General features: G+C 48.6%; 1 protein-coding gene across 3 annotated transcripts; it reads right to left on the bottom strand.

The window, feature by feature from the left end:
• Positions 1-1,619: 1,619 nt before the first annotated feature.
• C5AR1 (complement C5a receptor 1) lies at positions 1,620-13,816 on the bottom strand. 3 transcript variants are annotated; one of them, XM_008544115.2, is made up of 2 exons: positions 12,640-13,816; positions 1,620-3,768 (listed from the first exon to the last, which is right to left on the bottom strand). In XM_008544115.2, the coding sequence occupies exons 1-2, from the start codon at positions 12,640-12,642 to the stop codon at positions 2,713-2,715; spliced, it is 1,059 nt and encodes a 352-aa protein (XP_008542337.1). In that variant the 5' UTR covers positions 12,643-13,816; the 3' UTR covers positions 1,620-2,712. The 3 variants fall into 3 exon arrangements, with proteins under 3 accessions (XP_008542337.1, XP_070489187.1, XP_070489186.1); XM_070633086.1 differs by lacking the exon at positions 12,640-13,816 and adding an exon at positions 12,266-12,472; XM_070633085.1 differs by lacking the exon at positions 12,640-13,816 and adding an exon at positions 4,739-4,928.
• Between the last annotated feature and the right edge of the window lie 11,212 nt (positions 13,817-25,028).

The raw sequence follows: 25,028 nt of genomic DNA, 5'->3' as shown, positions 1-25,028 counted from the left end.
TAGAATATTTATATAATATAATTAATTTATCATTCATATCATTGTTAATATAGCATATAATTATATTACATTATTAAATATATTACTATTATTTCATCTCTTTCTTTTTAATTTTTTAATATAGCTGGTAGAAAATTTAAAACTACTTAACATGGCTCATATCATATTTCTGTTGGACAGCACTTGTCTATACAATATTTCTAGCCAATCTACACACAGGCATACACGCAAAATACTAGAAGAAATGTTTTAGGGTCAATTATAAATAATGCAACATTTTTATAAGAGAATACTATGAAACACTATATGCCCACAAATTGCATAACCTAAAAGAAATGGATACATTCTTAGACTCATACAGCCTCCCGAAACTGAGTCAAGAAGAAATAGAGAATCCGAATAGACCCATCACAAGTAAAGAGATTGAAACAGCAATCAAAAACCTCCCAAAAACCAAAAGTCCAGGACCAGACGGCTTCTCTGGAGAATTCTACCAAACATTCAAAGAAGACTGAATATCTATCCTTCTCAAACTCTTCCAGAAAATTGAAGAAGATGGAATGCTTCCTAACTCAGTCTATGAGGCCAACATCAGCCTGATGTGAAAACCAGACAAGGACACCACGGACAAGGAAAAGTACAGGCCAATATCGCTGATGAACATAGATGCACAACTCCCCAACAAAATATTGGCAAAACACACACAGCAACACATGAAAAGGATCATACACCATGATCAAGTGGGATTCATACCAGGGACACAGGCATGGTTCAACATCCGCAGATCAATCAACGTGACACATCACATCAACAAACTGAGGAATAAAAACCACATGATCATCTCAATAGATGCAGAGAAAGCATTTGACAAGATCCAACATGCGTTTGTGATCAAAACTCTTGATCAAATGGGGATAGAAGGAAAGTACCTCAACATAATAAAGGCCATATATGAGCCAACTTCATACTCAATGAGGAAAACTGGAAGCCATTCCTCTGAGAACAGGAACAAGACAAGGGTGCCCACTCTCACCACTCTTATTCAACATAGTGCTGGAGGTTTTGGCTGAGCAATTAGGCAAGAAAAAGAAATAAAGGGCGTCCAAATTGGAAAGGAAGAAGTGAAACTCTTGCTGCTTGCAGATGACATCATTCTATATAAGGAAAACCCTAAAGAATCCATCAGGAAACTATTCGAAATAATCAACAACCACAGCAAAGCTGCAGGGTACAAAATCAACTTACAAAAACCAGTTGCATTTCTGTACTCTGATAACAAGCTTACAGAAAGAGAAGTCGAGAATACAATCCCATTTACAATCGCAACAAAAAGAATAAAATTTCCAGGAATAAATTTAACCAAGGAGGTGAAAGACGTATACACTGAAAACTATAAGACAGTATTGAAAGAAATCAGTGACAACATAAAGAGACGGCAAGAGATTCCACATACATGGATTGGAAGAATAAACAGAGTTCAAATGTCCATACTACTCAAAGCAATCTACAGATGCAACGCCATCCCAATCAGAATCCCAATGACATTCTTCATGGAAATAGAGCAAAGAATCCTAAAATTCATATGGGACAACGAAAGTAAAAAAATAAACAACACAACATTTCAACAGTGATTATTTTTTATTTTCATTAGTCAAAGGATGCATACTAGTTTTTCAAAAAGTCAAAAAGTTATATGCTGCATGATTCCATTGATAGAGCGTTCTTGAAAGGACAAAATTCTAGAGACGGAGAGTGGAGTCGTCATTGCCAGGGCTTGGGGACAAGGCTGGGGAGAATGGAGGGAAGTGGAGGTGGCCAGAACAGGGCGAGGGATCCTGGTGGTGACGAAAGTGTCCTGATGGTCGACTATCTGTGTCAATATCCTGGTTGTGATGTCACAATGTCATTTTGCAAGATGTTGCTGTGGAGGGAAACAGGACCCAGCATCCCTCTGTCTTATTACTTACAATTTCATGTGAGCCTACAATGATCTCAAATTCAAAGTTTAATTTTGGGGGGGAAGTTCAAACAAAACAACAGTTTACAAAGGAGTAAGTCAGATTTTCCCGTGCCTCCAGTCCCTGCAGGGACCCAACCAATATTGCCCAACCTCGGTCTTCAGTGTAGCTTCCGCATGCTCTCCGCCATAACAACATGACGTGTTTTAACTTAATAGTTTTTCTAAAAACCCAATTAAGGAATAGTTTAACCTACTGTTTTTCTTTAAATCAACTCACTTACAAAAGCTTGGGTAGGTCCATGTCCTTTTGCTTTGTCCTAAACAAGAACAAGTTTTGAGAAACCAGTTACGTTTTCATCCAACTCTCCGTAGAATAAACACACAACTCTTTTCTCAACAGGGTTAGACCGCGTCTGCGCGTCCGGATTCTAGGCAGCTGATATATTCTATTCGTGGGCTCTGCTTGCACAGACCTGTCGCTGTAGGAGAGCACTCCGTACGGGCTCCTGGTTGTTTCTCAAAGTCCGTGGGTGGAAAGAATGGTTGGGTCTCTCTAGAAGGAAGTGTCGATGTTGGAAAGCAGGAAGGATGAGAAGAGCTCGCCCGGGAGGAAGACAAGTCCGGGAAAGATGGAAGGAATGGAGACGAGTTCACTAAACCCACACCGCCTCAGCAAGGGCTGAGTTAAAAATCAACAGAGACTGGACAGCCGGGGGCAGCCCCGGGCAGACGGCAGCCGGGGAGGCCTGCCCTCACACGGCCTGGCACTTCTGAGATGGAGTCTCCATCGTGGAGAGCGTGAAGGACTTGGACTCTCTGGTTAAGCTCTCCTCGGTCGTCAACACTTTCCTGAGAACGTTGGGGAGAGACTTCAGGAACCGGGCCTGGAAGCCCTGGGCGGCCACCACGTAGATGACAGGATTGATGCAACAGTTGACGTACGCAAGGGAGACAGACAGGGGGTCGATCCTGGACACGACTTTGAAGACGCTATCGGCCTTGTGGAGGAAAGACAACATCATCCCCGTCACCTGGTAGGGCAGCCAGAGGACAAAGAAGCTGGTCACCACTGCCACCACCACTTTGAGCGTCTTGGTGGAGCGTGTGGCGCTGCGGCTCCATGCCCGGATGAGGAGGAAGGTGTAACATATTGTAAGGGTGACCAGTGGCCACAGGAAGCCCACGACCAGACGGACGATGGCCACGGCCTTCTCCTTGAGGTCACTGCCACCATAGTTGACACTACACGTTATCCGGGTCGGATAGTACTCCTTGTGGACCGAACGGAACCGGAAAGACGGTATGGTCAGCAGCAGGGCCAAGAACCAGGCCACGCCACAGGCGGTCCAGGCCACGTGGGCCCCTCGGTAGTTCTGGCACCAGATGGGGTTAACCACAAGCACGAAGCGGTCGGCGCTGATGGTGGCCAGGATCAGGATGCTGGCGTACATGTTGAGCAGGATGAGCGAGGGCAGGATGCTGCAGGCGGCGCTGCCGAAGGGCCACTCGCCGTGCAGGATGACGGACGTAAACAAGATGGGCAGCGCCAGGCAGGACAGGAGGTCAGCCACTGCCAGGTTGAGAAACCAGACGGCGTTGACGGTTCGCCTGGCCTCGGACCCTGTCACCCAGACCACCAGGGCGTTGCCGGGCACTCCCACCAGGAAGACAGCTGCATAGACGATCAGGGCAATGACCTGTAGACAAGTCAGACTCTGGGTCCTGGAGGAGTTATCCACTGGTTCGTTGAAGCCATCAGTGGAGTCGCCGTAATTGGAGTAGTCAAAGGTGGTATTGTCCATGGAGGCCTAGGTGGAACCAGAGAGACAGGGAGACAATCAGTCTGCAGACAGGGCCCAGGGAGGCCCGAGAGAGCTACACGGCTTTGAACCCACCGCTGCACTACTTTGAGCCTCAGGTTTCTTCCGGGAAATGGGGAATGCTGAGGGCTGAGAGCCTACTGCGGTATCCTGCCGCTTACTAAAATATTGAAAACGCTTCCACGCCGATTGGTCTCCCTGCCACCCTGCCACCTCCCCCTTAAGTCCTTGGACTTCCCCAGGCTCTAGCAACCAAATGGTTAAAATTTAGGCTTCCTGCAACGCTGTGGTCACTATCCACTCCAATTGGTCAGTGCCCACGACACACTGCTTGTTAGATATTTTTAATGTCACCAACAAACTGAGAAGATATTACTAGATGGTTATCCCACCACCACCCACCACCACCACCATCCCGACCATCGCCCCTTGTCCTGCCTTCCACCACCAAGGCAGCTGTGTGCCAGCTGGGAGTGGCGACCCAGAGGACGCAGCAGTTCTGCAGTGCCCCGTATACACAGGCACAACGTTCAAGTGGGGAGAGAGGGGACCCCCCCCAAAAACTTGGTCATCAAGATAAACATCTTATTGCAATATTTTAAAGAATCAAAATGAATGCCCGGCGCCCCCCCCCCCAAAAAATCCATCGTGGAAAAAAAATCCAAATTTTAAATAAAGACAGGCTGCTGTCATTGTTTGTTCAATCTGTGACCCTGCCTTATTGTGCAACAGGAACTTTCTGACCAGCCCACAGTTTGTATTCCCAGCTGCACGCATCTTTGCAGGGTGACAACGGCCTGCAAACATATCATGCAGTTTGGGGCTTTATGTAGAGTCACATTGTTGGGGTTTTGGGGAGTTTTTTTGGGTAGAGCTTTTATTTAGTTTTTCTACTTGGTCCAGACTATGGGAGGACGTTTTGCTAAGCGTAGATGAGAGTGCACATGTGTCCTTTGACCTTGGGTTCCAGGGTGGCTCGGCACGGCATTAAGGTCCAGATCCTGACTGTCCCAGCTGAAGTCTGCATGGCCCTCTGCAAGTTCTACCCCTGCTCCGTGCCTCTGATTCTGTCCTAGTTAACTCCTAGAGGTTCACCCACTTTAGCTGGATTTAGCTCCAAAACCTCGGTGTCAGAGCGGAGAGAAAATCTGTGGGGAAAGCAAGAGGGAGAAGAAGAAATAGATGTTCACTTTGCTGGAGGGAGGGCAGAAGGGATGAAAGGAGTAGAAGAAGTTATACGTTCAAGAACAAAGAGAACCTTTGCACCCAGATTATGGCCTCTAATTACCATCTGTCACTCACAGCACCCAGGGCTCCCTGGAGAAAGGCCAATTCCTGTTCTGGGACAGGAAATAGACCAGATGAGCCCAGGACATCTTGCACTAGGATGTAAGAAAGTTTTTAATGGGCACAAGTCAAAAAAGATGCAAGAGGCAGCCCCAAAGGGCTCCCGCTAGTCAAAGATGGGACAATTTGAGCATCAAATAATAAGAAGAACTGTGATGGAGTGAGACATATTAATGGATAAAGATCTGTGGGTTCCTAACTATAATAAAAGCAAGCAAACCCGTTGGTCACCTTTTTATTCTGGAAAGGGAATGAATCAAGCATTTGGACTAACAGCGTATGCTATAGCCATTTCCGTACAGAGTATGTTTCAGGGAAATAAAGAGTCAATGTGGGAGAGCCCTTGTTTAGAGAAGTCTAAGAACAAGACCTGCAGGAGGAGCGACAGAACTAAGGAAAGAGCTGATCTCCGGGAGGACCATCAACATCTGATAAAACCATCAGGGGAGAGACGGACAGGAACTTTCCAATCAATGAGTCGGGCTGGCCCCCCAAACCCGCTGAGGGACCTCGGCACCCCGAGAAGAGAGACAGTCAGACGTTCTGTTCTATCTGACATGATGCAGTAGAAAGAACACAGCTAACTCTGAAGCAATTTTTGCCAAAAAACAAATTTGAGGGCCAGTCTGGTGGTTAAGTTCGTGTGCTCCACTTAAGCGGCCGGGGTTCGCAGGTTTGGCTCCCGGGTGCGTGCGAACCTACATACTGCTTGTTAAGCCACGCTGTGGCGGCGGCCCACATATAAAACAGAGGAAGATTGGCACAGATGTTAGCTCATCGACAATCTTCCTGGGCAAAAAAAGGAGGATTGGCAACAGATGTGAGCTCAGAGCCAATCTTCCTCACCAAAAAAAAAAAAAAAAAAAAAAAATTCAATGTGACTCTAATCAAGCTGCTGGATTAAAACTACCAGTTTACAGGAAAAGTGGAGGAGAGAGGAACATAAATAGCACCACAGGGATGAAATCAGCCTAATCAGATTGCGGGAAACTCTATGGGACAAAGGGTTTGGTTTCTCCCACAAGTAAAAGGGGAGTGCCACGGATCAAAAGAGATTTAAGACGCGTATCAACCAAAGGCAATGTGAAGACCTCGTTTGGATCCTGATTGGAACAATCAACTGGAGAATAAGATATTTTTGAGACAATCTGGGAGATTTAAAAATGGGCTGGCTATTTGACGGTAGTAACGATCAGTGCTAATTTTATCGAGGATGATACGGTGGTGTGTTTATGTTAAAAAGGGGGAGGGGGCTCGAGAGAGTTTTGTAGGCAACGAGACACGGCAGGAAAATCCCCACACGGCATGGAATGGTCACACTGAAGCAGCCAGCTCTTTCCTGGCAATAGCTCTTTCAATCCTGACCACGACCCTACAGTTTGGTTCTATTAATATACCCATTTTATTGATGAGGAAACAGAGGGACCAGAAGGGGAAGTTGGCTGTTCCAGGTCACGTAGATAGGAATTCAAACCTTTCCAGGCTGGGGTGCAAACCCAGGCGGGCTGCCCCTCACCGTCCCCAAGGGGGGCTGCGGACGCCTCCGGGGCGAGCTCTGTGGCCCTTGCAGCTAGCCCATCCTTGAAGGCCACTTGGTCACCAACCCAGGGACAGGAGGCAGAGAGAAATAGAAATCGTTGTGACGGAAATATTCAGAGCTGGGTTTTCAGCGCACCTGAATTTGCGGGCTGAGGTTTATACCTGCTGAAAGACCCACCTCGTGGATTAAATAAGATGAGAAATGTTCGTGCATCTAACAAAGAACCTGGGACAGAGGAGGAGACAAGAAATGGCAGCCAATACTATTATAATTTATCGATTTCATGACTATGGAAGAGCTCACATCAAGGTCTTTCTCTGACCACTCTTTTTTATTTCTGGTCCCTTTACGTTGCCCTGAGACTGGCCAGGTGGACGGGCAGGAGTGTCTGCTGGTAGAGCCACGCCAGTGCTTCAATTACTGGAAGGGAAAACGTCAATGCCAGCTAACGAGTGGACTAACAGCGTATGCTATAGCCATGTAGTGGAATATTATTCAGCCATGAAAAAGGAATGGAGCTCTGATAGATGCTACAACATGGATGAACCTTGGAAACATTGTGCTGAGTGAAAGAAGCCGGACACAGGAAGTCACATGTCATATGATTCCGTTTATATGAAATGTCCAGAATAGGGAAATCCACAGAGACAGGAAGTGGATGAGTGGTTGCTGGAGATTGTGGGCCCGGGGAATGGGGAGTGAGGCTTAATGGGTACAGGGTGTCTTTTTTTTTTTAAAGATTGGCACCTGAGCTAACATCTGTTACCAATCTTCTTTTTTTTCTTCTTCTCCCCAAATCCCCCCAGTACGTAGTTGTGCATTTTTAGTTGTGGGCCCTTCTAGTTGTGGCATGTGGGATGCCGCCTCAGCATGGCCCGATGAGCGGTGCCATGTCTGCACCCAGGATCCAAACCTGCAAAACCCTGGGCCACTGAAGCGGAGTGCACAAACTGAACCACTCGGCCCCAGGGCCGGCCCCTCCAAGGTTCATCTTGAGGGTTCTGGAACCAGATAGAGATGGTGATTGTACACATTGTGAATGTACTAAACGCCAGAGAATTGTACATTTTAAAACAGTAAATTATATGTTATGTGAATTTTACTCAATTAAAAAAAATGCCCGGGCTGGCCCAGCAGCATAGTGGTTAAGTTCTCATGTTCTTCTTCAGTGGCCTGGGGTTTGCTGGTTCAGATCCTGGGCCACTCACCTACACACCGCTCATCAAGCCATTCTGTGGCGGCGTCCCACATACAAAATAGGGGAAGACTGGTATAGATGTTAGCTCAGGGCCAGTCTTCCTCACCAAAGAAAAAGAAAAAAATGTCAGTGTCATGAAGACAAGGAAGGGCTGAGGGAGGTTCCAGATGAACGGAAACTAAAGAGTCACTTTTGATTTTCCTGGACAGTGCAAGTGACATCCTGGAGCAGGAAAATCAGATTTGCCTTGAAGGGTGTTATTTGGACAACTGAGCAAGTTTAAATATGTTCTGTAGACCAGATAACGGTATGCATCGAATGTTAAATTTCCTGATGTTGAAAACTGTGCTGGGTTCATGTAGGTGAATGTCCTTGTTTGTGAGAAATAGTTACTGAGGTATTTAGGGAGAAAGGGACACAATGCCTATAACTTACTCTCAAATGATTAAGAAAAAAGAGGATAGTTAACAGATAGATTGATAGAAGATTGATAGATATAGATAGATAAAGCAAATTTTGAGAATCTGGGTAAAGAGTATATAGGAGGTCTTTGTATTCTTAACATTTTTCTATAAATGTGAAGATACTTCAAAATAGAGAGTTAAAATTGTTGAAATATTTCCATTGATAAATAGCCCCTGCCCTCAGCCCCCCACCGCCACCATCCCCCCCCCAGCACCCTGGCTCCCCATTTTCTACTCTGGGGTGCCCCCCCCAGGTCCCCATGCTCTGGTCACTAAAGGGTTGATGACGGCAGGGCAGGAAGCCCCAGACCCCACTCCCTCAGGGGGGCTCTGCTCCTTAGCAAGTTGTTAAATATTTCGAATGTCCGCTCTGGAGAGCTCCCCGAAGCTAACTTTTGCCTCTGCTCATTTCGAAAGCTCTCAGCCATCCTTGGCTACAGAATGACTCACAGCCCAAAGAAGGGGAGCCCCCCACCCCCTGCTCTCGCACTCCTCATGCCTCCTCTCGTCAGCTGACAAAGCGCCTTTCCTAGCGTGAGCTCACTCAACCCCTTCCTGTCATTGACCTCATGATCACAGAAAAAAGATGATGATTCTGACACTCTATGGTTTCCAGGATCTTCCCGATGCAAATGGCTTGCAAAGTCTGGCCCTTGCAGCATGCCTACAAAGATCGGAAATAGCTGGTGTCCAGCAAAAGGGGACTCGCCAAATGAATGATGGCACATCCAGGCAGCAGAATATTACGCAGCCATCAAAAAGGAGGAGGACGATTATGTGCTGATGTGGAAAGAGCTCCAAGATCTGGGGTGAAATAGAAAAAGCGAGGAATGGATAGTGTGTCAACCACGCCACCTATGAAAGAGGAACTTCTCTCTCTCTCTGTCTCTCCACCTCTCTCTCCCTCCCTCCCTTCCTCCCTCTATCTCTATCTCTGTCTCTATCATTCGATCTCTCTCCGCATGTGCACGTGTGTGTGTTTGCTGGCACAGGCACAGACCATCTCCAGCAGCCGACATAGGAAACCTCGAACCGTAGCTGCCCCGGGGAGGGGAAGCTGCGAGCCAGAAGGCTGGCAGCGACAGGAAGTCTTCATCATACAGGTTTTTGTTCATCCTGTACACAGACCCATCCAAGTGCGCGCACTGCCCACTGCCGCAAAATGCAAATCAGATCAAATATACAACAGAATTCGTGGTTCCGCAATTCTGGGAGTTCAGCAAAGCTTCTAAGAATATTTCTTACTGGCGCAAACATTAAGTGGCTGGGGGGCCCGGTCCTGACCTATCTGGCCTCTGACGAGGACCGAGAGAGCGTTCGATAGGGTCCAGCCTGGCGTGGGAGCAGGAGGGGACTGGGAAGATCCAGCTGCAGGGCCAGCCAGTAGGACTTTGTGCGCTGATGGAATGTTCTAGATCAGTGCTGTCCGAGGTGATCGCCACCTGTGTGCGTGCTGAGCACATGCAATGTGGCGGATGCATCTGAAAGACCACACTTTTCATTTTGCGTCATTACGATGACATTTCAGTAGCCACCTATGCCGATGGGCTTGTACCAGGGCGGTGACAGCAAGGAGACGCAAACGGATGGGAGGAGAACGGGGTGAGGCAGACACGGGACTTACGGGAATAGCGAGCACGATCGCCGAGCTCTGTTCTAAGCCCTCTTCCCGTATGAGCTCATTGAATCCACAACAATGTTGCTCTTGCCACTCCCGCTTTACAGAGAAGACAACTGAGGCCACAGAGAGCTCGAGAGACCCTTCCAAGCCCCCGCAGTTAGCAAGTGGCAGAGATAGGAGAGAATTTCTGAGCGTGGGACTCCAGAGCCCTCTCTGAGCGGCTTGCACGCCTAAAGTGTGGCGAGAGTGACAGCCACGCACGTAAGGCAAAAAGCCACAAAGTTCGAGGGAGGGAATGTGCCACACATCAGAAAACGAAGGAAGAGCCGCAGACGCCGCGTTCAAGAATTTGTATTTTCTTCTGGGGTCATGGGGAGCCATGGATGGTCTTTGAGCTGTAGAGGGACTAGATTCGAATTTCGGTTTAGAAAGATCCCTCCGGCCACTGTGAGGAGGTGAGACAAGAAGCAAGAGGACCGGAGAGGAGGCAGGGGGGAGGATCCAGACCTGTGAGGATGGGGCTGGGCCGGGGTGACGGCCAAGAGGAGGAAGAGAAGCTGGAAGCCTCGAGTGCTCAGAGGAGAGGCATGGCTTGACCTCAGTCATGCAGCTGGTGTGTGGTAAACTCTGCCCCAGGCCCTTCCCTTGCTCTCTGGGCGTCGGTTTCCCCATCCTTCCAGTCGAGAAAGTCCTGCCAGCTGTCCCCCCATCACAGTGAAAATGACAGACCGACTCAAAGACGTGAGAAAGCCCATAAACACACAGAAGGCCAAGTCTTTTTTTTTTCCCTGAACATCCTCTTCTCTGTTCCTATTGGGACTCAGAGTCTTTAAAAACATCCTCCCACGGAACCACACGAAAGTATTGTGGGCTGTGACCTCTGAGCTACCGGCCACAAGGGTGGGGACCGACATTTCAACTCAGATTTACCTTCTTGAATTTGCACAACCTTTGCGACTCCAACCCCTAAGCGTTAAGAATCAGAAACACACACATTTTGAAAACCACATGAAAAAGACAAGCCTCCAGAGCCTTGGAAGGTGCAATGAACTGTTTCTCGAGTCAGCGAAAATAAAAAAGCAGAGGGCAGCGTAGACACACAGACAGTCCCAGGCCCCGGAGAGTGGAAATATAAGTGGGTACAACTTTGGGCGATATCTGTTGAAATAAAAATTGCCCATGCCTTGGATTCAGCATTTGCAGTTCTGAAAACCCAGACATGGGTCCAAAGATATAGTTTTGGTGTGAAAGACAAAATGTTGGAAACAACCTAAACCTCCATTCAGGTTGGAGCCTCCCACTGGAATATTATACAGCTGATAGAAAGAAAGAGGCAACTCCCTTGAAATACACAGGTATTGTAATAGTACCTGCTTTATAGGTTGTTTAAGATGAAATTATTACAAGTAAAGTGCATAGCACATGCAGTAGGCACTCAATACATGCTGGTTAATAATATATGTTACTCTCGAAAAAGCAAGATGTAAGATAACATGTAAAACATACTTCAATTTGCAGGGGGCGGGGAGAAAGGATAGACACGTCCCGTGCATTGAGCGCCAACTGTATGCCAGGCGCTGTTGCAAGAACTTTCCAGGGATTATCTCGTTGAATTCTCTCAACGATCCCATGATGTGGGTTCTGGTTCTTTGGGCTTTCTATCCCCATCGTGAAGATGAGGAGAAGGCGGAACAGCAGAAACAGGTCTTCCCAGCTATCACACAGAAGGGGCAGCATTTGAACCCCGTTTCAGTGTGACCCTCATGTGCAACTTCTCCTGACTTCATTTCCTGCCTATCGGTCCTTGAGCACCTGTAGACCGTTTCTGGAAGGATGCACGACAAACTGGTACCCACGGTTGCGTCTGGGGGCAGTGACAAGGAGTGGCTTTCCACTGTGGGACTTGGGACTATTTTATACAGAAAGAAAAAGCAGTCGAAGCTAGTGGTGGGCCGCGTTCCGAAAGCCCCGGTGGGGTCTGAGAAGGGAGATGCGGGAACGAAGCCGCAGCCAGCCCCTCCCTGGTCCAGCGCATGCGCCGTTTCCTCTTTCTCCCAGATGCAGCGGGACCAGAGCCTCCACACGCAGGTGTCAATCACAGCCATGCCTCTCTCAGCCGGGACCTCGGGGTGCAGGAGTGCAAGGGGCCCCGCGTCTACCCCGGAGACAGTCTCCCTCCGAGACGCACAGAGTCCACGGGACAGCCTGGGTCTGCCGCCAACTGCTGAAGGACCCGGGCCAGCTCCGCACCTCCCCGGGCTTCAGTTTCCCCATCTCTACGATTCAGAGCCTCTGAAAAGTCCAAGTAACTTTACCGTTCTTCCAGACTGGCCTTTTCCAGCCTCCCAATCTCTGTTCCTGCCATTCCCGCTGCCTGCAAGGCCTTTCCTGGGTCTCTCCCCTCGAGGAAGGGAGTCATCTGACCAGATGTGACAGCGAGGGTTTCCTGCCCTGGGGGACTTTGGATCCCAGCCCTCTGGCCTTGCGGTGGCTCCCGTAATCTCTTGATAATCTTCCTCCTCAGCCACGGCCCAGCCCCGGAGTGAGAGCGGGGGAGACGGGGGGGAGATGGAGGACGGGCAGGAGGAGGAAGGAAAGGGGGAGATGGCGAGGGGGGGAGAGACGGAGAGAGCAAGGGGCCCCGGGAGGAGAGAGGTGGCAAGGAAGAAGGGTCCCCTTCTGGACTCACCATATTCGGGTTGCCCGGCTTCGCCACTGGTCAAAGGTGCCTCCTGCGCGAGGGCTGTGGTTTTTAAGGCCCCAAGGGAGGGCGCAGAGAGCCAGGGAGGAAATGACCCATCGTTCCCCTCTGGGCCTCTCATTGGCCTGCGCACCGGCCACCCCATCTGGGGCTCCTTCCATGGGGGACCCACCCGCAGAGTCCAAACACCGGTCAGAGGAGGACAGTCAGGGCTCAGAAAACTGAGGAAGTTCCCCTCTGAGGATGGAGGAAGCTATGTGAAAGAGACCCCCGCCCCGATCTAGGCTTGGCCCCCTGCCCCCGGGGCCGTCATTTCCACATTTGAGACCGTCTCCCTCTTTCCTTCTAGGGCCCCAGGCAGCTGTGGAAAAGCTCACGAGTCCAACTGGCTGGAACTTCCCTGGGGTCCTGGGAAGCCGAGACTGGGAGCCTCAAGGCAGGTTGCTTGGAGGCCCAGAGAGGCCAAGCAGGTCTGGGGGGGTGGCCCAGCACTCAGGGACTGGTGGCATTCCTTGAGCCACAACCATCCTTTCCAGCCTCATTCCACGTTTTCTTGGAAACATGCTGGAGCCTGGAGCGAGGAAGGATCCTATGTCAGTCTCCTATGGCTGCTGTAACAAATTGCCACAAACCCCAGTGGTTTAAAACAACAGAAATTTATCCTCTCACAGTTTGGGAGACAAAGGCCAGAATCAAGGGGTCTGCGGGGCCACGCGCCCTCCGTAAGTTCTAAAGGCTAATCTGTTCCTGCGTCTTCCAGCTTCTGCTGGCTGCCAGCATCCCTCGGCTTGTGGCCGTCACTCCAGTCTCCCCCTCTACGATCACATCTTCTCTCCCACTGTGTGACTCAAATCTGCCTCTGCCTCCTAAAAGGACCCTTGTGATTCCACTTGAGGTCCCCCTGGATGGTCTCCTCTTTCAAGATCCTTAACTTGTCTGCAAAGTCCCTTTTGCTATTTAAGCCCCAGGCTCCAGGAATTAAGATGTGGACATCACTGGGAACCATTTTCCAGCCTGCCACCATGGGCACGACGATGCAACGAGCACAGAAACGGGCTCACTTTGCCCACGCTTTTCTGCAGCCCTACAATATATCACGCACATCTTTCCACCACGGAGAGTATTTTTCGACAGCGACCGTCCATTTGTAGGATCTGGCTTTCCTTCCATGCCAAAGGTAAGCCACGCACATTGCAAACATTTGACAACCCAGAATGCACTCCCCCGACCCCCCCCCGCCAAAAAAAAAGGAACTGAAAAATCCCGTGACTGCCGCTGTTTTTAGCAGTTTGGAGTGTATTCGCCCAGACTTTCATGAATGTGGTGTTTGTGTTTGGGAATGAACATGCTGGTGCACAATGTTCAACAAGATTTAGTTCCACTAAATCGAGCCATGTGTATGGTCTACATTACTCCGCAAAGGTCTGGGTTTTTTGTTTTTTTTTTTTTTTTGGTGAGGAAGATTGGCCCCAAGCTACCATCTGTGCCAATCTTCCTCTATTTTATGTGGGATGCTGCCACAGCGTGGCTGATGAGTGGAGTAGGTCCACGCCCAGGATCTGAACCTATGAACCCCAGGCTCCTGAAGCAGGGGCATACCAACTTAACCACTACACCACCAGGCTGGCCCCTCAGCAAGGATCTTTGAAGGTGGATTTGTGAGGAGTTGATGCTGGTGGGAATGCGATGTTATTATTCTGACCCTGACCTCAAGGGGGCACTTGAGCCAGGGAGACGCAGGTGACCAAGCCACACCCTCTTAACATTCTAGGGTTTGGGACCAAAGTTGCATATTGCCTTAAATCGTGCGTTCTTGACGTTTTCTAAGCCCTGGACCCTTGGTGAAGTGATGACTTCTTCTCGGAATAATTGTTTTTGGCAACTCTTTATTTTGATATTATTTCACACCACAAGGGAAGTGGCAAGAAGAGTAAAAGCAACGCCTGCAGACCCTTCACCCAGGTTCACTGTTTGGTGCGTTTGCCCGCGTGCATTCGTATGCTCTGCTGTATGCATGTGTGCATGGTGGAGGCTACCAATCAGAGCTTTCCAGAGAAACAGAAGCAACCCGACAGAGAGTTGTTTCAAAGAATTGGGGTGGGGAGGTCAGGAAGTTAACGCGGGAGGTCCGTGTCTATATCTAGATCTGTAGATCTATTTACATTTTTCCCGGAATCGTTTGAGAGCACAGCGGAACCACCACCCCTGTTTGCCCCGAAATCCTTCAGCACGTATCTCTCAAGGACGAGGGTGTCCTCTGTCACAACCGCAGTGCAGGTATTGAAATAGGAAGTGTAACACTGACACAACACCGTTATGTAATCTGCAGGCTTGGCTCAGATTTTGTTCTAAAATGTGCTTTATCACTATTTTCTTTTCAGAATAAAGTTTTTATAAACACATGGAAAAACACCTTGTTTCCTTTTAACAGCCTCATGAATCCCTGGTTAGCGTGACACCTGTGGATCACTTCCCCACTGGTGAAATTTTCGGTGGTTTCCAATTTTTTTTTTTTTTCTGGAGGAAGATTAGCCCCAAGCTAACATCGGCTGCCAATCCTCTTTTTGCTGAGGAAGACTGGCCCTGAGCTAACATCTGTGCCCATCTTCCTCCACTTATATGTGGGACGCCTGCCGCAGCATGGCTTGCCAAGCGGTGCCATGTCCGCACCCGGGGTCCGAACCGGCGAACCCTGGGCCGCCGAGAATCGGAACATGAGCACTTAACCGCTGCGCCACGGGGCCGGCCCGGGATATTTTTATTCACACCACAGTGAACAGACTCCTCTGTACCTCCTGGTGTGTGTGTCCAAGCGTTTATTGAAGATAACGCTCTAGAATGGACTTGCGTGCTAGAGGGGTGGACACCATTCTCAATGTCTGTAACCTTTATGCTGGTGTCTCTTCGTCCTCTTCCTCAAGACCCAGACCTGCGCTGTCCAGGACAGCAGCCACCGGCGCATGTGGCTGCTGAGCAATGGAAATGTGGGGAGTCCAAACTGAGATGGGCCGTGAGTGTAACACACACCGTATTTCAAAGACTTTCGGCAAAAAAAAAAAAAAAAATCGTTGGAGCCAGGCTGGTGGCGCAGCGGTTAAGTTTGCACGTTCCAATTCGGCGGCCCAGGGTTCGCTGGTTCGGATCCCGGGTGCGGACATGGCACCACTTGGCAAGCCATGCTGTGGTAGGCGTCCTACATATAAAGTAGAGGAAGATGGGCACGGATGTTAGCGCAGGGCCAGTCTTCCTCAGCAAAAAGAGGAGGATTGGCAGCAGATGTTAGCTCAGGGCTAATCTTCCTCAAAAAAAAAAAAGTGTAAAAGATATCAATAACTTTTTTATTGTATTATAGGTGAAAATAATATTTTGGATAAATTGGCTTAAACAAAATATATTATTAATTATATTATTGTTATCATTACATATCAAAGATCATTATATGTAACAATATAACACACATATCATTATTATGACTATAATATATTGGTATACATTGATATTCATCTAACATATAATAATTATATTATTAAGTATGTTACTAATATCATTTCATCTGTTTCTTTTTACTTTTTTTTTTTCTGAAGAAGATTGGCCCTGAGCTAACATCTGTGCCCATCTTCTTCCTCCCCATATGTGGGACGCCTGCCACAGCATGGCTTGATGAGCGGTGTGTAGGTCCACACCCAGCATCCAAACCAGCGAACCCCAGGCCGCCAGAGAGGAGCACATGAACCCCACCACCGCACCACCGGGCCGGCCCCTGTTTCTTTTTACTTTTGTAACGCAGCTACTAAAAAATTTAAAATTACCTCTCAGGCTTGTGTTTGCGGCTCACATTAGATTTTCACGGGACAGCACTGCTCTGGAGCCCCCCTCAGCCCAGGCAGAGCCCGTGCGTGCGTTACAAAGAGGTGCCCTGTCCAGGCAGTGAGAGCCCCGTGCCAGGGCACATGCACCATTTGACAAGGACAGCCATTTCTGATTGTGACCCTTCGGTTTGTTTTTCTCTCTCACACCACGTGCAACTCACGGCTTCCACTTTGGGCTCTAAGGCGGCTGGTTGAGCTCTCACCACGTCCCAACGGGAAGGGAAAAAGGAGTCAGGAGAGCAGATGCCCATCCTTTGAAGGGTGGGACTCTGAAGTGGCGCCCTTGGCTTCCCGCTCGCAGCCCACGGCTGGGACGGAGTCACTGGCCTCACCTGCCTGCAGGGGAGGCTGAGAAATCTAGTCCCGAGCTGCGTGTTCCGGTGTCCCATTAAACCTCTATTCCAGTGGACAGATGGGGAAATACGTATAGAGGGTGATCAGAAGTCAGTCACAAACAGCATGGGGAAGGACGGTTTTAATCTAAATGAGGCCATCTTCTGTATTATCGCTTACATAAGAAATCGAGCAGAGAAGAATGTGCGAGAGAAGAAGGATGGACTAACGATTTTCTTCTGGTTTACTAAAGGAAATTCACCCATATTTACAGGTTCCGGGGAAAAGAGATGTCAATTCCAATAATCCTACAAGGGCCGTACGTGATGAAGTCAGACAACTGTGAGATGTAGGAACAGCCCACACGGCAGCCCTCACTTCTGGAACCAACTGCAGAATTTGGGGGGCACCAAGACCACCCTGGATCTGACACCGAGTGCAAGTTTGAGGGTCCCCAACCCTCCTCAGGTTTGAGCATTTGCTAGAAGGACTTTCAGCACTCTCTGAAAGCTGTTGTGCTCACGGTTACACTTTATCATATCGAAGGATGGAGATTAAAGTCGGCCAAGGGGGCCAGCCCCGTGGCCGAGTCGTTAAGTTCCCGCACTCCGCTTCAGTGGCCCAGGGTTTCATCGGTTCGGATCCTGGGTGCGGACGTGGCGCCGCTCATCAAGCCACACTGAGGTGGCGTCCCACATGCCACAGCTAGAAGGACCCACAACTAAAATATATACAACTATGTACTGGGGGCCTTGGGGAGAAGACAAAAGACTAAAAAAAAAAGATTGGCAACAGTTATTAGCTCAGGTGCCAATCTTAAAAAAAAAAAAAAGCTATTTACATAGGATGTAATAACCTAACAACAAAATCTAAAGTTTGGATGTCTTATAAGATTTCTTTGTTAGAAATAATATTTACAGGGGCTTTTTTTTTTTTTTTTGAGGAAGATGAGCCCTGAGCTAACATCTGCTGCCAATCCTCCTCTTTTTGCTGAGGAAGACTGGCCCTGAGCTAACGTCCGTGCCCATCTTCCTCTACTTTCTATGTGGGACGCCTACCACAGCATGGCTTGCCAAGCGGTGCCATGTCCGTGCCCGGGATCCGAACCGGCAAACTCCGGGCCGCCGAGAAGTGGACTGTGCACACCTAACCGCTGCGCCACCGGGCCGGCCTGCAGAGGCATTTTTATGATGCAGAGTCATGCCTGCTTTTCCAAAATTATGGAGGAAGAAGGAAAAGCTTGTCTTCTTATCTTGCAAAGATTTGTTTTCACCGGTAGTTAGAAAGACCTACAGTTCCCAAAGCTCTGGGATTCTTTCCATTAGCACTGAGAGAAAAACAGTGGGTAGGCCTGAAAACCCACAGGGTGGGAGGAGCTGCATTACAGGACCTGGACCTAGACTCTGAAAAATTCTTAAAATTATTAGAGAAAGACAACAGAAAAATGGGCTAAAGTCTCGGTGAGGCATTTCATGAACAAGGATATCGAAATAGCCAATAAACACGTGGAAAGGCATTGGTGACCTTCTTGGTCCACAGGGAAACACAAATTAACCACAATGTGGTTCTGCTACACGTCAGCCAGAAAGGCTAAGATGAAAAAGAGAGAAGGGGCCGGCCGGGTGGTGCAGCAGTTAAGTTCACACGTTCCGCTTCTCAGCGGCCCGGGCTTTGCTGGTTCATGCAGACATGGCACCACTTGGCAAGCCATGCTGTGGCAGGCATCCCACATATAAAGTAGAGGAAGATGGTTATGGATGTTAGGTCAGGGCCAGTCTTCCTCAGCAAAAAGAGGAGGACTGGCAGTAGTTAGCTCAGGGCTAATCTCCCTGAAAAAAAAAAAAAAAAGAGAGAGAGAGAGAGAAAATATCAAGTGCTGATGACGACGTGGAGGAACCGGAACTCTCATACACGGGTGGAGGAAATGCAAGATGGCGTGACCACTTTAGGGCACTGGTGGTTGGTGTCTACTAAATGCACAGCTAACCTATGACTCAGCAATCCCCCTCCTTTTGCATTCAGCGGAAGAATGTGCTAGAATGTTCATAGCTTTATTCATAATACAGGGACACCTTGGAGATATTGCAGGCTTGGCTCCAGAGCACTTGTAATAAAGCAAATATCACAATAAAGCAAATTGCACCAATTTTCTGGCTTCCCAGAGCATATAAAAGTTACATTTGTAATATATAATAGATAATATTGTAGTCCATTGAGGGTGCAATAGGATTATGTCTAACAAAAAAACAACGGACATACCTTAATTCAAAAATACTTTGTTGCTAAAAAATGCTGACCATCCTCTGAGCCTCCAGGAGTGGTCATCTTTTTGCTGGGGGAGGGGCTGGCCTCCACGTCGACGGCTGCGGACTGAGCAGGTGGTGGCTGCTGCAGGCTGGGGTGGCTGTGGCAGTTTCCTAAAATAAGACAACCATGAAGTTTGCTGCCTTGACTGACTCTTCCTTTCATGAACGATTTCTCTATTGCACGCGATGCTGTTTGACAGCATTTCACCCACAGGAGAACTTTCAAAATTGCCGTCGGTCCTCTCAAACCCTGCCGCTGCTTTATCAACTGAGTTTATGTCGTGTTCCAAATCCTCTGCTGTCATTTCAACCATCTTCACAGCATCGTCACCAGCAACAGATTCCAGCTCAAGAAGCCATGTTGTTTGCTCAACCACAAGAAGCAACTCCTAATCCACTAGAGTTTGATCCGGAGATGGCAGCCATTCAGTCACCTTTTCAGCCTCCACTTTGATTCCAGTTCTCTCACTGTTTCCACATCTGCAGTGACTTCCTCCGCTGAAGTCTTGAACCCCTCAAAGTCATCCAGGAGGGCTGGAATCAACTTCTTCCAAATTCCTGTTAATGCTGATATTTTGGCCTCTTCCCGTGAATCACGAATGTTCTCAATGGCTTAAAATGTTCAGTAAGCCATGTTGTGAACAGATGTGCTGGCGTCCAGGCTTTGTTCTCCCATTTATAGAGCTCACGCAGAGTGGATTTAGCAGCATTCTTCAGGGCCCTGGGACTGTGGGATGGCACTGGCTCATCATCACCAACTGTCCGTCCGCAGCTGCATTAGCCCCTAACAAGAACCAGCCTGTCCTTTGAAGCTTTGAAGCCAGGCGCTGACTTCTCCTCTTCAGCTATGAGAATCCTAGGTGGCACCTTCTGATAGAAGGCTGTCTCAGCCCCACCGAGAATCTGTTGTTCCGTGCAGCCCCTTCATTATGATCTCAGCTGGATCTAGAGAGCTCACTGCGTCCCCTGCACTTTCACGTTCTGGAGACGGCTTCTTTCCTTAAACCTCGCGGATCAACCTCTGCCGGCTTCAAACTTTTCTGCAGCTTCCTGCCTACTCTCAGCCTTCACAGACTGGAAGAGAGTGAGGGCCTTGCTCTGGATCAGGCTTTGGCTAAGGGAGTGTTGAGGCTGGCGTGATCTTCCATACAGACCGCTACAACTTTCTCCGTATCGGCAACAGGCTGTTTCTCTTTCTTCTCGTTCCCGTGTTCACGGAGGAGCACCTTTATTCCTTCAGGAACTTCTCCTTTGCATTCACAGCTTGGCTCACTGTCAGGCACAAGAGGCCCAGCTTTCAGCCTATCTCAGCTTTCGACGTGCCTTCCTCACTGAGCTTAATCATTTCCAGCTTTTGATCTAAAGTGAGAGATGTGCGACTCTTCCTTTCACTTGAACATTCAGAGGCCACTGGAGGGTTATTAACTGGCCCAATTTCAATCTTACTGGGTCTCAGGGAGGAGAGAGAGAGATGGGGGAACAGGCCAGTCGGTGGGGCAGTCAAGACACACACAACATTCATGGATTAAGTTTGCCGTCTTACACAGGCCCGGTTCATGGTCCTCAAAACAATTACAATAGTAGCATCAGATTGCTGATCACAGATCACCATAGCAAATACAATAGCAATGAAAAAGTTTGAAATATTGCGAGAATTACCAAACTGCGACACAGTAACGTGAAGTAAGCAATGGTGCTGGAAAAATGCCACCGATAGACTTGCTCGATGCTGGGTGGCCACAAACCTTCAAGTTGTAAAAAAACACAAAATCCGTGAAGTGCAATAAAATGATGCACAATAAATTGAAGTATGCCTGCAAACAACCAAAAGTCCATCAGTAGAATGAGTAAATAAAGTGTACATCCATACAATGGAATACTATATAGCAGTAAAGAAGGATGCAAAAAATAATAGTAAAAAATCTAATACATGCTACAAACAACATGGCTGAATCTCAAAGCCAGTCTAAGGACGAAGGCAGACCCCAAAGCATATTTACTGTATAATTCTGTTTTTGTGACATTCAAGAGCAGACAAAACCAGGCTTTGGTGTTACAAACCTGGATAGAGGTTATTTTTGAGGAATAGAAACTGTCAGGGGCTCTGGGACAGACAGGGGTCTAGGGACCAGAAACATTCTTTTTCCTGATCTGGTTGTCAGTTACAAAGGGACGTCCAGCTGTGAAAATTCCTTAAGCTGTCCCTTTATGATCTGTGAACTTTTCTGTCTGTATCTTATACTTCCATAAACGTGTTTCTTTTAAATAGGCCCCAGAGGCTTAAAGTTTCCACAGTGGAAAGGAAAGGAGCAGAAACAGATTATGATCTAGTGGCCTACAGGCTCGTGTTGTTTGGTTTCCACACTCCCCAGCATCACGCAAAGCCTGACCCCATCTCAAGGAGCGGGTGTGGCCAGCAGCCACCGGAAGCCCAGAGCCAGACAGACAATTGGCCATCTCTGCTGAGGCTCCCAGCTGTGGGCTCAGTGGCTTCTGAGGCAAGATGTGGTGGGCCCATCAGTAACAGCACTAGGACCCACACAATCTTCCAACCCCGGCCAACTGGCTTACCAGAACTTCCGGCCCCAGCTGAACCCAAGAACCTGGAGGTGGTGGTCAGCACCAGAGCACACGGGGAGGTAGAAGCTGGAGGACGCATCAGGCAGAGACCCTCTTGAAGGCTGATGGAAAACAACAACCCCGGCAATAATAATAACAGCTGACGCACGCTGAGTGCTTGCCCGATGCTGGGCGCTGTTGCACGCACTTCACAACCACCAAAGCGAGTCAAGATGAGAAGTGCTGACCCTGATGGAATTCAGAATAGGAGCTTCTATTCTCATCGCTCTGAAAATCCTACAAGTTTCCAGTTCTGAAGAGTATGAGGAGTATGAGCCTCTCTGATTCGAAAACGTCAGCTCTAAGATTCTATCATTTTCCAAAAATGTTTATTAATTTGCTTTTAACTTATGTACAACAGATCCACTCTTGGCTGTACAGCTCTAGGAGCCTCGACAGAGGCATCGAGTGGTGTAACCACCACCCCCGACATGCAGAAATTTCCACCGCCACAGAAAATTCCCCAGCTGCCTCCTTGTCCTCAGCCCCTCCCCCACCGTAACCCGGGGCAACCACGGATCTTTCCCCATCACCGTGGTGGTGTCTTTTCCTGAACGTCCTATAAATGGAATCATACCATGTGCAGCTTTCACATCTGACTTCTCCCACTTAGCATAATACGTTTCAAATTAAAGCGTGTGGTTGTCTACACCACAAGCTCCTTGTAGTGGCTCAGTAGGGTTCAACTGCCCGGATGTATCACGGCCTGTTTATCCAACCATCAGCTGAAGAACATTCGAGTTGTTTCCAGTTTGGGGCAGCTACTTAAAAAGCTGCTGTAAACATTCTCATACAGGGTTTTCCGTGATCCTAGGTTTTCGTTGTCCAGGGTAAACACCCAGGGGTAGGATGGCTGGGTCATAGGTGTGTGTTTAGTTTTATAAGAAACCGACTGCATTCATTTCCTGTAGCTGACGTAAAAAATGACCACAAGCCGAGGGGCTTGAAACAAGGGTGATCTATTCTCTCCCAGGTCTGGAGGCCAGAAGGCTGAAATCGAAGGGTGGGCAGGGCTGTGCTCCCGCTGCGAGCTGTGGGAGGGGATCCATCCTGGCCTCTTCCAGCTTCTGGGGGCTCCAGGCGCTCTTTGTGGCTGCATCGCTCTGTCTTCACATGATCTTCTCTTCTGTGTCTGTGTCTCGTGTTCTCTTATAATAACACTTGTCATTGGGTCGAGGGCCCATCTGGATAAATCAGGATGATCTCATCTTGAGATCCGTAACTTAATTACATCGGCAAAGACCATTTTTCCAAATGAGGTCACATTCACAGGTTTCGGGGGGGACACCACTCAACTTTTACGGTGACAAACAGTTTTCCAAAGTGCCTTCACCATTTTGCATTCCCACCAGCAGATTCTTTTATTTTAAAGATCTTAAACTGAGCTGGGGTTGGTGGGGGGGGGTGGCGCGTGGGGGAACCGGGGAACGGCTCAGGTAGGGCAGAGGGGCAGCTCCTCCAGTTATCTATCTTTAAGGCCACCTGTAAGCCCCTCAAGCCTCAAAGTGCCTCCTCAGTCCCCAGGATCAATGTCTCCTGGGTGGGTTAGCCCAACCCCAACCCTGCTGAATTAGAACCTGCATTTTAACAAGTGGCCCAGGTGGTTCCTGGGCACCTTGATGGCTCAGAAGCACTGGACTGGAGCATCACTGGGAGAAACTGGTCAAGTTTCCCGTCCTGCCCTCGCTACGTAGATGCTGTCCCCCTGTGTGATGGTTTAAACCCTCTCCTTTCTAGCACCGGTCTCTCTCTATTGCTGTGCTTGGCCGTGGGTGCATACATTTGCCATCAGCTGGAAACCTGAAGTGAAGGCAGAGATGTTTTCTTGGAAATAAGCAATTAATATTATTCTCTAATTTTAAACTGTTCGATACGCCACCCCCCCCCCCCAAGAAAAGAAGAAATCCAAAAAAAATGCGAGAAAAATGGAACAGAATGAGATCTAGAGAGGAGCGGCAGTTTTGCTAGAGTTTCCTCAAAAGCTGACTCTGTGACAATGACTCGGGTGACGGTATTTTATTTGGGAGGTGATCTCAGGAAGCAGGAGCAAAGACGTAGAGAAGTGAGTCAGAGAAGGGAGAGAAGCCAGTGAAGGGTGTGCTAACCCCGGGGGCACAGCTGTGGGCCACGGGGCTCAATCCTGATGGGACCTGCCAGCTTAAAAAGCAAATTCACTCATTATTTTATCCTCAGAATGAGTTTATTTGGGAATAGCCAAAAGAATTGCAATTTGGGACTGCATACTATGGCAAACCACAGGCAAATCCAGCAAACAAAGGCACGAAGCTGCTTTTATAGAGAAAAATGGGTCTGGAGGGGCTGCTCGAAAGGAAAGTCCATTTCAGGAAAGTATCAGTTCAGGGAGGCAATGGCTTCTCATTGGCTGAGCTGCAGCGTTTCTCATTGGCTGAGCTGTGGCGTTTCTCATTGGCTGAGCTGCTGTGCTTCTCATTGGCTGAGCTGTGATATTTCTCATTGGCTGAGCTGTGGTGTTTCTCATTGGCTGAGCTGTGGCATTTCTCATTGGCTGAGCTGCAGCGTTTCTCATTGGCTGAGCTGCAGTGCTTCTCATTGGCTGAGCTGTGGTGTTTCTCATTGGCTGAACTGTTGCTGGGTGGGGAGAGAAATCTTCCTTCAGTAGTAAAGTAGTTGAACTTCTTGTTTGACGTACAAGCTCTGTCTCTTGCCGTTTGGTGTAACTGACCATGTGTGCTAGGGCTTGAGAGCTCCCCCTACAGGACTTCCTGACTCCAATTTAGTTAGGGTTTCCTATATTAATTTCCGCAGGACCCTTGGAGGAACCAGGCAGAACATGCCTCAGGATCCTTGCACTGAAGGCTGGGGAGGCTGGAGCATTGATGGAGTCACTCTATCCCCCTTTGGGTACTGGTTGCCCCAGGGGACATTAAATTTCCCCTCACTTTTTGGGTTGTGCCTGGAGTCCAATCAGTTGAGTAATGCCAAAGAAAACCATGCTGAGTGACAGGGGTGCTGAGTTGAGAGGCTGTCCATGTGCTGGAAACTGTCAGCCCCAGCTGCAGGTGACCTTAGGTGGGTCAAAGGGAGGTGGAGAGGGGCACCCATAGTGTCTGCTGCACATAGATGACCCTTGACAATTTTTTTTTACCATAAAATTATTTCTTGTCTGGCCAGAGACAGTAATTTGCTTTCTGCCCATATTTTTTTTTGATGAATAGAAATCAGTTGCTCTACTTCATCTCTGAATCAATGCTCAAAGAAAAATAATGTA

The sequence above is a fragment of the Equus przewalskii genome, chromosome 9, assembly GCF_037783145.1.
Source record: "Equus przewalskii isolate Varuska chromosome 9, EquPr2, whole genome shotgun sequence".
In the NCBI taxonomy this organism is placed as follows: domain Eukaryota; kingdom Metazoa; phylum Chordata; class Mammalia; order Perissodactyla; family Equidae; genus Equus; species Equus przewalskii.
Note: the sequence above shows the minus strand (reverse complement) of the source record. Positions and strands in the feature narration are given on the sequence as shown.